We start from the raw sequence: 13,146 nt of genomic DNA, 5'->3' as shown, positions 1-13,146 counted from the left end.
CGAGAGAGCACAGAAACTGGATCCTGGAGGGCAACAGGAATTCTACAGGGAAGCTGAGGTTGGGGGTTTGGACCAGGAGGATGAGGTGGTGAGGACAGAGGATTAACACAAGCCCCGCCTCTGTCCCAAATGCTGGCTGGTTCTGTTTTGTTAATCACTACAGAGAGCAGCTTATTAAGGTAGTTAAGACATTGGCCACTATGCACCACAGCAGCCCATCATTCTATACAAGAACTGAGCTCCTCTTAAAGAACAAAGACCCCAGACAGAGACACACCTTGAGCTTGAGTGAGTCTGTGTCATAGGGACTGGGTGTGAAGTCAGTGTGCACCCTGGCGCGCCCACAGAAGGGGCCCCGGTAGGGGGGCTCCTCATCATCACCGTCTTCCGACTTGACACTTTCCCTGTTGCTGGTGGAGGAATCGGTGGTACTCACTGTCTGACCACCTGTATAGGAAACACAGGGAGAAGAAGGATAAATACAGTTGCCCCGCAGAGCAAAGCTGACACTGAAGAAGCTGCAGGTTAAGACACGAAGGGCAAAATCATGAGCCAAAACCATGTCAGGACCAGAGCAGGACCCAGTGATGAGGCCAGGGAGGATGTGAGTTTTCGCAATGCTATCCCTAATCAAGCCCCTAACTGCACAGGCAGGACTCCAGCAAGTTATCTTTATGATCTGGGAATGCAGGTGACATCACAAGTCCGGAACATTGGTCAGGCATAACATTTTTACCCCATCTTATGGATGAGGAAACAAACTCAGAAATGTCAAATAACTTGCCCAAGGCCAAGTGCTTTTAAAGTGGTGGATTTAAATATGCTCCCTTTCCTCACACCATTCTGACGACACCACCACTGTCAGAGTGGTTGACCAACATTTATTGTCAGTGACATTTATAATCCTCCTCCCTGCCCCATCTCTTACTTTGTTGATGAATACATCTTCATGACCTTGGGGACTTGACTTATCCTCCTTCACTCTCCAGATCTTTCCTCTGAGATGCTTTCCCCATCTTCTCTGATCGAAATTCATCAGCCCCTCTCTTGTGCCACTGCTGTACATCGACTAAACAAATACAATTCTAGGTCCAGATATTTGGCAGGTCTCTCTCTCTAACAGCACCCTAAGGGTAGGAACGTGGGCTTCTTTATCTTTAAATTGCCTGAACCTGACACCCAGTAAGTCTGATTTTGATCCCAAAGGAAACCATCTACAATTACAAAGCAGACGTACTCATCGAGCTCTGTCCACTCAGAGAACTCCGCAGACTCTCTACAGAACCTCCGGCTTTGAGCTTGGGCTTGTCCATGTGTTCACTGTCAGGCTGGGAGGATGGAGGAGAGCCAGGCATTCCATCGAGGCCCGTGTCCTGGAATGGATTTCAACACAATTACATTTCATCAGAAAGGACAACTGTCATTTTGTAATTCAAAGCAATTTAGCCCTCAACTAAAACAATCAAATCCATTTTTATACCCATATTTGATGCCATAGCCAGTATTCTCCTCCTTTTTAATCTATATCCTTGCTCCATTTAAAAGTCTGGCCTGTGTATCAATTAATTAAGCACTTAAAAATTGTTTTTCATGCTCAATAGAAATTCTTGAAATCCCTGAGAAACACCTATCTACCTCCTAGATAAAATCCTTTGTTAAAGGTTTAGAGGCTCAGCATACTCAACAGTCCAGTAAAGAAGCCGGATTTCAAATGCAGATCAAGCAGAATCCATTAGCAATGTAGTATCTGGGATCACTCCCAGGGAATAAATCATCTATTTGAAGGGAAACATTTATAGTAAATATATGCATATTCCTTGTTGTTTTTTTTTGTGTGTTTTTTTTTTAAAAAAAGGCCAGATTCGTATGCTTCTAGTTACACAAATTAATGAAATTGGCTAAGGAAATATCAACTGAGGACCCAGACATATAGCAAAAATACAATTTTTCGGCCCAGCCGGTGTGGTTCAGTGGTTGAGCATCAACCTATGAACCAGGAGGTCATGGTTTGATTCCCAGTCAGGGCACATGTCTGGATTGCAAGCTCGATCCCTAATAGGGGATGTGCAGGAGGCAGCCAATCAATTATTCCCTCACATCATTGATGTTTCTATCTCTCCCTCTCCCTCTCTGAAATCAATAAAAAAAATATTTTTTTAAATGCCATTTTTCAGTCTATGATGAAATGTCTATAGGTTTAGTTATTATCAGCTGTCCCCAGGTTTTAGTACCTATCACTCCTCTTTTGTGTTGTTAGTGAAAACCTGCGACGACTCTTTCAGATCACTTCTGGGATGGCTCTGTCACAGCCTGGGACCCCTCCTTTGCACATGTAAGTGTAGCACGCTCATTCGATTCCTGGTGTGACAATGTCTCTCCTATAAGTTTGCAGTGAGAATGATTTACTTGCCACAACAGAAACCTCTGGCATATCACACAGCCATGTGAGCACCAAACCATCTAAACGAAACCTGTTATTTGCATGGTGCCGAATCATCAGAAGAAATTTAACAGGGTTCTTTGAGTCCTGCAAACATTTAAGGTCAACAAACAGCCATGGCAGCTTCTGATCCAAGACACATTGTGCTTTACATTTAAGGAAAGGGAGGAGATGGCCTCAAAAACTATAAACAGAGGTGCCATTATTTGGGAGTTACTGAAGCTACAAAGTATGAATTCCTGAATATATTTTTTAAATGTTTTTATTGATTTGGGAAAAAGAGGAAGGGGGAGGGAGGGAGAAAGGAAGAGGGAGAGGGAGAGGGAGGGGCAGAGGGAGAAGGTGGGGGAGAAGGAGAGAGAGCCCCCACCCGGGGTTGAGCTGGAAACCGGGCATGTGCCCTGACAGGGAATTGAACTGGTGACCTTTTGGTGCACAGGATGATGCTCAACCAACTGAGCCACACCAGCCAGGGCCTGAATGTATTTTCATTTCTAAATCATAAAATAAGATATCCAATTACATTCTTTTTTTTTAACGCTTCTGCTAAAAGTACATGTGGTTTTGGGGGTTTTTAAACAATAGTGATATTAAATATACCTCTCTAATATTGTATGTTCTTAAATGCTTTAAAATAGTATTAATTAACTTATTATATACTTAGGGACTCCCTATAAGAACAGGTAGTATTCCAGGTAATGGGCATATAGCAGACAAAAGTCCTAACCAGAATGGGTGGTATATCAAACCTTGCAACATTCATCTTCTCTCCCCAAAAAGCATTACAACAGCCACTTATTCCTTCTCTTTTTTTTCACTTATGTGAAATGACTGTTTAAAAACAAAACAACAACAACAAAAAACAGAGAACTAAGACTACAAGGTAGGTGTATAGTAGTAAAATTATAGAAAAAAATGTTCAAATGACATTAAAGTTCTGTGCGCAAGCAGAAAACCCCTATGAATGTGAAGTTTACACGAGCTCTTAGGGGAAAAGCCAACGAAATGAAGTGCTGCGAACTAGAGGCGCTGCTTCCCTGGCATGGCATCTGCTTCCCAGGAGAGCGAGGTGCACTTCATTTCTGGTGAGAAATACAGAATCACCATCGCTCCCACACCCAAGGGCCAAGAAATGCAAAGAATACAGAAAACAACCATAGGGAACACACAATAGAGGCAGCAACTTCCCCTGCAGGTCTGAGAAGTCAGGGTTTCTCAACCTGAGCGCTGTCAGCATTGTGGATGAATGATGTGGGGTGCTGTACTATACATTAGTGGGGGTGCTATTCTGCGCATCCTAAGATGCCTCCCTGGCCTCTATCCAGTGGATGTCAGTAGCACCCACCCCACCCCACCCCAGTTGTGATTGTCTAAATGCCCTAGGGTTGGTGGGGAGCAAAATCACCCCACCCCTGTGAGAACCACTACAGTCAACTGAAGCTCTTGGGCAGGCCTTGCATGAATCACTAGGTGGCTGGGCTGCCTAGCTGGTGTTCAGTGATTCAAACAAGGGGCTGCTTGGATTTTAGCTTACTCTGCCCACCAGAGGGCAGCAGCTGAGCCCACATGTCTGCTTTCCCTGTTTTCTATTTGGTAAATAAATCAGCATTACCTACATATTTCAAGTAGAAAACCGGCAGACACTAAAAATGCTCAACAGACTACAAGAACGAACACTATAGAGGTGCCAGAGGTGAGGGCTCTGAAAATGTAAGGGTCAGAATTACCTGGAGGCCCAGCTCTCCACCCGTCTTTATTCCCTCCACCCACACAAGATAGAAACTTTCTTTCTAGTGATGGGATTACAGAATTGGAGGGGATCAGTTCTGAGTTATCTTAAAAGCTGCAGAGGGAGCCAGTGAGTGAAAACATCCCTGTGGAGACATGATTACTACCGAAGCCCACTGCCAGGAAGCGTTTTCCGAGTTTCCTTCTCAGACTTGCGGTGTGCTTCTATAACTCATGCTACACCGGAAAGGTCTGCTGCCTAAGAAAACTTGAGTGTCTTTTTTTAAGGTTTGATTCTAGGGACATCCATTTTGTAGCAAGGGATTTATTTTAGAAAATAAAATCTTTTGGTTTTAAATTTGTGCCCTTACTGCACTAAAGAACACATTTTTTACATGTCTGCCTCTCCGCCCATCTGTACGTAGAAAGTAAGGCCTGCACTTGGTATTCCCAGCACCTAGCATGGTGCTGGGATGACCCTAAATGCTTAATCCGTGTTTGCTGTACCAAATGCTCGTCTACATAAACAAAGCATGGTCCTGAGCCGGGTTAATGCCAATGAATGTCTGTATTTAGCACCGTTTAAAATATCAGGCTGACATCCTCGGCTTTCCTTGTGTCAGGAGGAACCAGGGGGACTTTTCGATTGGCACCTGCATACCTGCTCAGGGACAGAGTTGCTGTATTTTTTAGACATTCTCTTCCTCATTGTCTCTTTCACGGATTTGACCTTTTTTCCAAGAGAGATGCGGGAGGCAGTAGGTGATTTGATGACTTCCTTGTACACAAAATCTCCTTCTTTACCCTGCAAAACAAAGTAGGTACCATTAATCACAGGAAACAAAGCCCCCAAACAGGCTTTATTATCGAAACCATTAATGTTCTATGTCTCAGAAAAATCCTGGCATCCCCTAGGATTTTGAAATGTTTCCTGTTAACCGAGTGCTAGGCTATTAATCATTTTTTAACTTTTTTTGTTTGTTTTTTCAACTTGTTTTATTTTTCAATTATAGTTGACGTTCAATATTGTTTTTTATTAGTTTCAGGTGTATGCTATTTATCTTTTTGATTAAAAATTAAAAGCGATTCACTAAGGGCTTTTGTTTGTTTAAAGTGGGATGTGAATACATTTTATTTTATTTAATCTTAGGACATTTCCTCCCCTAGTATACTTCCCGCCTCCCCAAGTGAAATACTCAAGGGAACTGCATTTCATCAATAGAGTGACTGAGATGAACCATGGTTCACACAATCCCAGCAGTGGGGGAGAAGAGAAAGCCAGTATTACTGAGCACCTAGGACAGCGGTGAGAACAAAATGGGACACCTCAGTCATCACAAGTCAACACCTGATCAGGTGGCCTCAGGGTGGCCCTCGGTGTGGTCGGCTCCTAAGTGCGTGAATTTCCTTTTCTCAAACAATTACACAGTGGACACCTCTTGTCTTACTTCTCACTGAAACAGAAAACAGCTTTCCCTGGAAAGTCAGAGAAAACACACTTTCTCCCATTTTTTTAGAAGACTGACTACGTAACATTTTTAGTTTACAAATCCATAAAATTTGATGTCCAAATAAAATAGTTTTATTCTTCCAGGAAATTCTCAAATACTTCCAAAATCACAGATGGGTGTTTTTAGGGGACATTTAACAACATAAAGCAGTTTCCTGACAAAATGCACGACGGGAAAACAAAACTGTACGCAGAGCTCACCTGCGCCCCCGGGGCCTTCCCAAGGAAACACGGGGAGAACGTGTACAGCACAGTGGCGACCCGTCCCCACACTGGGATCCAGAAGAAGCGGGTCGGAGGAGCCAGTAAGCTCAGCCCATGGAAGACTGGTTTGCTTTGGCCCCAAGGAGACAGGGTTCATTCCAGGACACCCCAGATCAGAAAGACCTAGGCTTAATATGGGGCTATGAACTTGGCCTCTGATAAAACTGGTTTCTAGAAATGTTGGCAAATGCTCTTGAATGCTAATCACAGGCTCCATCCTTTGGCCCTGTCTGTGTGTAGCAGCCATGTGCACTTACAGCCAGCGTGAGCAAAAACTAGCGTGAGACCAAGAGGCCAGATGCATCTGGATTTGTGACTTGGAGGAAACTGGAAACACAGGCACTGAAGGAATGGTGCTGCTACAGAGAGGGATGGAGGCCGGAGGTGGTCGTGGTTTGTTCCCGTGGAAAAGAGAAGTGTCTCTAAGGGAAGGGGAATGGGGAGCGAGTAGGCGGGGGGTGAAAAAGGTGAAGGGATTAAGCAAAGAAGAAGAAAAAAAACCTCATAGACACGGAAAACAGTATGGTGATTACCAGAGGGAAAGGGGGGTGGGAGAGGTAGAAGAGGGTAAAGGGGGGGATAATTGGTGATGGAAGACTTGATTTGAGGAGGTGAACGCATAATACAATATACAGATGATGTATTAGAGAATTGTACGCCTGACATCTATATAATTTTATTAAGCAATGTCACCCCAATAAATCCAATTAAAATATTTTTTAAGCATGGGTGAAATAGGGCTTCTTTTCAAAGGATTTAGGATCACCAAGGAAAAGATTACCCAGCATCAATTCTCAGAGGCTAGACGTGAAACTCGGTCAACCACGTCGCTTGGATTCGAACCTTTTGCGTTCCCGCTGATGTGTACTCACCATCGGGTAAGAGTTATTACTGCTGATGTGCAGAGAGCGATTGGTCAAGTCAAATCCTCCAAAACTGCAGGTTCTCTGCGGAAAGGGGAGGGCAGGACAGTTAGGCTGCAGCCGGCCAGCAGTGCACCAACCCAACGCATTCCCCACTGGCAGGACGTCACCGAATCACAAATACGATACAGGATGGAAGTAGGACGAGAAATGATGAGGAAAAAAATACATGATTCATGTTACAAGGAAACTTGCCACTGGAACTGTGCCTACACCAGAGGTCCAGAATCCCCTACACATGCAAAACCCGCTGGTTAAAAAACTCATAACCAAAAACCATTCATGTTTCCCTGTCTCTTAGCAACAGACTTCCCCTCCCAGCCCCCTTAACATCAGCCGCATACAGTAGTGACAATGAGGGAATCCATGTGCTCAGAGGGGTCTTGGAAACTCAGGTCCAAAACCCTATGGCTCTGCCCCTGACAGCAGGCTTTCCTAACAGACTCTTTTGTTTAGTTTTAAATCGCTAAGAAGGGGGAAACCAGGTTATGTTTACAGTAGTCCAATCAGGCCAAGAGGGTTACTCACTCATTGCTTTCCTGACCTAGCCAAAGATGCTGGTAACTTTCCCATCTAACTGAGCAACTCCATCAATTATGACTCCTTTTTTTTCTGAGTGTAGAAAGATGCCACATTTGCCGAGGAAGAAAAAAGTTGATTCAGTGACTGTCTTTGACGGCACTCTAATTTAATGGGGAATTAGACAGCAATGTTATGAAGAATAAAAACTTGAATGTTCTTTCAGTTGGTTTCAAACTTTACGGAACTGCATATATTTCAGTGATTTTTATATTTCCATACTTGGTTTGAATTTTCCTTTTGTTTTTCTAGCAAAAGCTACTCAAGGACCATTTCCATGCCCCCTCCCCGCATCAAAAAAAAAAATCTGTAAGAGAAAAGAGAAACTTAAAGCTCACTAATTCTTCTTACAACTGATTTTCTTGTTTTTAAGCAACTGGTAATAAAAGTTGAATAGCGGATTTGGGCTCCATAATTTGTACAATCTGTTTCTCAGTGAACTCTAGTTAATAGATATTAAATAGAAAAAATGAACACACAGCACAATGTATATTATAGACACTGGTTATTTAAAATAAATGTACTAGCCCTTGCTGGTTTGGCTCAGTGGATAGAGCATCAGCCTGTGGACTGAAGGGTCCCGGGTTTGAACCCGGTCAAGGGCACATGCCCAGGTTGCAGGCTTGATCTCAAGTAGTGGGCATGCAGGAGGCAGCCGATCAATGATTCTCTCTTATGACTGATGTTTCTCTCTCTCTCTCCCCCCCCTCCCTTCCTCTCTGAAATCAATAAAAATATATCTAAAAAATAAATACATAAAATAAATGTACTTTAGACATATATTAATTAAGTGAATTGATAAAGAAACATCCAGAAGGAAAATGCTTAGGTTTTTGGAATCACACGGATGTGGATCCAAATCCTGGTTCTGCCACTTTTTTGCTGTGTGACCATCGGTAAAATACTTCAACTCTCTGAGCTCTGGTTTCTTCATCTGTGAAATACTACCTGTAGCATATATTTGAAGACCTCTAGCACACTATCTGACACAAAGCAGGGGTCTCTAAGAATGTTGGTTTCTGGCATTACTTCTCTCTAGGCCAGTGATGGCGAACCTTTTGAGCTCGGCGTGTCAGCATTTTGAAAAACCCTAACTTAACTCTGGTGCCGTGTCACATATAGAAATGTTTTGATATTTGCAACCACAGTAAAACAAAGATTTATATTTTTGATATTTATTTTATACATTTAAATGCCATTTAACAAAGAAAAATCAACCAAAAAAATGAGTTTGCGTGTCACCTCTGACACGCGTGTCATAGGTTCGCCATCACTGCTCTAGGACTACACTGAGAAATGTGCCTTGTCCCAACAATTGTTATATTGAAGCTTAGGCTCAGGCAACATTCTAAATATGCAAATGAAAGACTAGAACTTAGTTCTATGCCATATATTCTGGGAGCTTCAACTGTAAAATCAGAGCATCCCAGGAACGGGTCAAAAAGAGAGACAGCAGGTGTGGCAGGAGGGAGGCCAGGAGATGCAGGTGTCATGGGAGGCATTTCGGGGTCACCAACATTCGGGATGTCACAACCGTTCTCCTTCACCACAGCTGTTGTTGCTGTTTTAAAGGACCTACCACAGACATGACATCCAGTGAACATTATTTTTATTTTATATTAAGTATCGATGGACAATCTGACTTCCCTTATAACCAACTTAACTAGGCCTCTATTTATTCTATAAAAACAGAAACCTTTTTATGCAAAAACACCAAATCCCCTCATCTGGAGAGTGGTGTTAGGAACACCTCTCCAGGCTAATTTTTAATATTAACTTCCCTTTCTAGTTTATAATGCCCAATAGATTTTCTCATTTTTGTCAAGACAATCATTTGATTGTGGCTCGTTTCCTGTGAGTCAGGGCTCACAGACACAGCATGGCACCCAGATGCCTGCTCGGTTTATGGCTCGGCACTTCCCTGCTTTGCATTCCAGCTTCAACAGCAACGCTGGAGCCCAGCACGCTATTTCTGATGCATGGGAACTAACTGACAAAGCACTTATGTGGAGATATAGCTGCAATAAATCAGAAGCTCGTTTATATCCTCGCATGCCTGCTGTATGCATTTATTTCTAAAATAAAAAGCTCCAAGAGTGAACTGGCTTTTTGAAGCACCAACTAACCCTCGCCCTGTGATATGCTGATATCTGGGAAAGGTTCCTCTGTATCATTGTGGAAGCACAAAAACTGGAACAACGAACGCTGCTTGAACTCATCTCTACTCTCTCAGTAACAGCAAGTAGATCTCAAAGCATCACCACCCCTTCAACAGAGAAAAGAGCTTTAGAGAGAACAGTGAAATCTCCGGCTTTGGTGGTCTCCACAGATGAAGCCTAAATGAGGTTTGTCAAGGGCATACTTCTCATGTCCAGGTAACTATAAGACTTTAGATAGATGCTCGTGGATGGGGAGAGCTGGGCAATGGAATGGTCATGCAGTTGAGAACATGTTTTTTGGGGGGCGGTAGGGTTGAATTTTTAAAATGGACAAAATTCCAAAATGTCATGCATGTCTGTTTCACCAAACAAAAATTGAATGACCAAATAAAAAGCAACACAAGTGACCATTTTCAGTGAATACAAAGCATTATCATTTCCTTGAGGTTTCATCAAGCAAATATGGTATTGTTTTTGAAAGATAAAAAAAGATCAAGGTTGAAGATTAAAGGAAACTGCACTTTTGGATAAAATGAAGCAGATAAATGCCAAAAAGAATAGAAAGAACTTTTTAAGTAAAGCAAGCAAAGAAATTGTCTGTCTTTAAAAAAAGGAAAAAACAAAACAAACACCTCTTTTTGAGGTTTAACATTATTTGCCCCCACAGTCTCTGATAGTTAGAAAAATTTTGTTTTCCTGATTGTACAACTATACTTACAATAAAAGGCATGTGCAAATTTCTAATTTAGCGTAGAACATATACTTCCACAAGTATTAATACTGCCCATTACTGCCTCAAGTTCATAGTACCTTAAAAAACCCAGCCTCAGGCTGACACTTGGAATAGAGATTACATAGTGCCACCTTTACAGGGGGAAAAACTGCTCTCATGTCCACACCCGAAGTCAATGAAGACTCAATCACTGTCCCACAGTGTTAATTAGCACTAATCTTAGAAATATAACTTCTGGACAGGAAAACTGATAAAGTTTGATCATTAACCTGGCAATAAACAATATGAGGGGCAATGAACAGATCAAAGTGCTCAATGTGAAAAAATTCTATTACATGATTTAAACTCACAGAGCTGAGTCATCCACTAACAGAGAAGAGGTGACTCTGTCCATCAAGGTCCTGTGCAATGGCAGAGAGGCCCATAAACTGGGCAGAACACTTCCAGAGGTAGAAAGTAAATTATACCAAGATTGGTTAGCCACAAGTATTTTACAAAATACCTGTGGGTCAGAACTGAGTGAGTGAGAAAAGGAATTATGTTATTTTACAACAAAACAGAACCACTGATAATTGTTGCCATGATGTTGAAAGAACCAGAAGTTGCCACGAATAGTATTAAAAGGTTTGCAAGACTGATAGGAAGGTGAACAGATGGAACATTAGACCTAGCAAGAAGGTCAGCATGTACAGGAATATTTGGAAAATATAAGGGGTGAGGATCTAAGGATTTTTTAGGAGAAGGTCATCTTAAGGGGATGGCACTGGCCAACCAGCCTCCATGAACACACAAGGAGAAGTTACTGAAGGATTTAAATCACACTAATCATCTGAGGAAGATCACCTTACTCAGGAATGTGAACAAACCCTGGAGAAAGCCCCCCGAAAAGCTGCCATGTAGTCCACTTCTTTAGACCTTTAAAAGGGGACACAGCCGGCAGTCCCAAGGGAAGTAAGCAGGACAAGGGGACAGCAGGGCCAGGAAGCCACAACTCCTCCTCCGTCTGTGCACTGTATATGGGCTACTGTGCAAACTAGAAATTGGGTGGGAATTTCGGGGGGTGGGGGGGATATCTATAGTCTCAAGTCCAAAATAAGTCATGCCCTGAAAATAAACTTTACAAAAGTCCAATAATTCAGTAATAAAACTGAAAAATGCTTTATTATTTGAAAAGAAGCACTTCATTCCTTGCTATGTATAGAAGAATGGAGCAGTGGAGGACATTTTAAAATAGTTGTTCCTTTGATTAAAAAGCTAAGAACGCCAACTTGACTTAACTAAAAAGAACTCTAATTCTTTTCCCTTTTGATTTAAGAATTTTCCATTTGTTTCTACTGATAAAAGAAATATACTTGACAACGTTTCCAAATCACCAAATTGGTGATTGGGATGATGGCGATCTTTCCATGAGCTAGTTGCCATTGTTTTAATTAACTAAAACAATAAGCCTCTCTTTTAAGGGCAAAATACCCTCTGTTTTGAATCAGCTTCTTTGAGGTCAAGTGACGTGATGGCTGGGAACGAAGACAGCCACCCTCGAAGGAGGCCAAACCCCACCCGGGGACTCTGAGAGCCCTTCTCTGGATCAGGAAAGAGGACACCTGGGAAGTAGGGCTGGAAATCTGAGATGATGATGGAACGGGCCCTGGAGTTAGGAAGTTATGAGCAGAAGAGAGGGGAGGACGCCCAGCTCCACAGAAGAGAGGCCATAATGCTTGACTACACCTCACGGAAATGACAAGGCCATCCTGGGGACCCTCCGGGAGACTCACGGACTTCTGGTGGATTCTCAAGAGAACCCTCTTAGTACAGCGGTCGACCGTGGCGGCCCACTTCCTCTTTGCCTCCTCCTCCTCCTCCAGCAGGCACCGCCTCAGGTCCTGCTTCTCAGCCTTGCTCAGGGTCCTGTCTGAGGCAGGGCGCACTAGCTGGGTCAGGTTCAGGTGGCTGTACAGGCTCCGCTCCACCACGTAGGTGATATTGAACTCGCTGACCGCGGGGCGCCCGCGCCCCCTCCTGCCGGGGACGCCACAGCTCCCTCCCCCTTTGGGTCTCTGCCGCAGCAGCTGCAGGTCACAGGGCGTGCTGTGCACTCCTTTTCTGGAGGGACGCTGGCAGAGAAAAGCTCGGGAACAGGAGTAATTAGTATCCGTCTTCTTCAGGCGGATTTGCTTCCGGACGCTCTGAACCTCCTCCAGGGACACTAGCAGGTGGTGCCTGCGACGGTGGCCGTCACAGAAGCACACGCCATCGGTACTTACCCCGTGGCTCAGGGACCCCAGGCTCTTCCTCATCTCCCCCTCGGTCAGGGAGCGGGAGACCTTCTGGGCCTTTTCTTCGTCTGGGTAGGAGAAGAACGTCCCCATCTTCTTGGGGGGCTTAATGAGGCCTCGGCTGTCTCCTTTGCTGAAGGTTTTGACCAACTTCCGGCCTGTGGCCCAGGCTTCCAGGTTGCTGGGTGATGGAGAAGTGGTGAAAGGGTCTGAGTCATCTTCCGGAGGCTTCTCAGGGGAGCCATCAAACAAGAAGGGCTTCTTGTGCACGCCAGAGTACAGGGCGGCCCGCTCATCCAGGGCCGGGGGGCTCTCAAACACAGGCTCCTCCCCGCCTGCAGAGGGGGCAACAGACACGGTCAGGGCCTGCACACACATGCCTTTGCATTCCCCCCACCCCGCCCCCGACCCAGACCTTTCTTGACGCACCCCCACCCAGCATAAGGTAAGCTCATGTGTGTGAAACCACAGGGATTCCCTCCCTGTCTCACTCACCCTCTTCATAAACCAGGCTCCTGCTTAAATAACAGCATGTTA

The 13,146-nt window shown here is 44.0% G+C and overlaps 1 protein-coding gene across 6 annotated transcripts in view; it reads right to left on the bottom strand.

Moving 5' to 3' along the window:
- SASH1 (SAM and SH3 domain containing 1) overlaps positions 1-13,146 on the bottom strand; it is a 220,206-nt gene that overhangs the window by 17,752 nt on the left and 189,308 nt on the right. For 5 of the 6 annotated variants that reach the window (XM_070417871.1, XM_070417872.1, XM_070417870.1 and 2 more), the window contains 5 exons: positions 12,109-12,944; positions 6,815-6,889; positions 4,830-4,973; positions 1,238-1,373; positions 278-447 (listed from right to left, as the gene is read on the bottom strand). In XM_070417871.1, coding sequence (XP_070273972.1) covers positions 278-447; positions 1,238-1,373; positions 4,830-4,973; positions 6,815-6,889; positions 12,109-12,944 — 1,361 coding nt within the window. The remainder of the gene's footprint in view (positions 1-277; positions 448-1,237; positions 1,374-4,829; positions 4,974-6,814; positions 6,890-12,108; positions 12,945-13,146) is intronic. The other variant, XM_070417873.1, reaches the window with a different exon arrangement.

This window comes from Myotis yumanensis, unplaced genomic scaffold (assembly GCF_028538775.1).
Source record: "Myotis yumanensis isolate MYYU_CA2020_CCGP unplaced genomic scaffold, mMyoYum1.0.hap1 SCAF_6, whole genome shotgun sequence".
NCBI classification, from domain to species: Eukaryota; Metazoa; Chordata; class Mammalia; order Chiroptera; family Vespertilionidae; genus Myotis; species Myotis yumanensis.
Note: the sequence above shows the minus strand (reverse complement) of the source record. Positions and strands in the feature narration are given on the sequence as shown.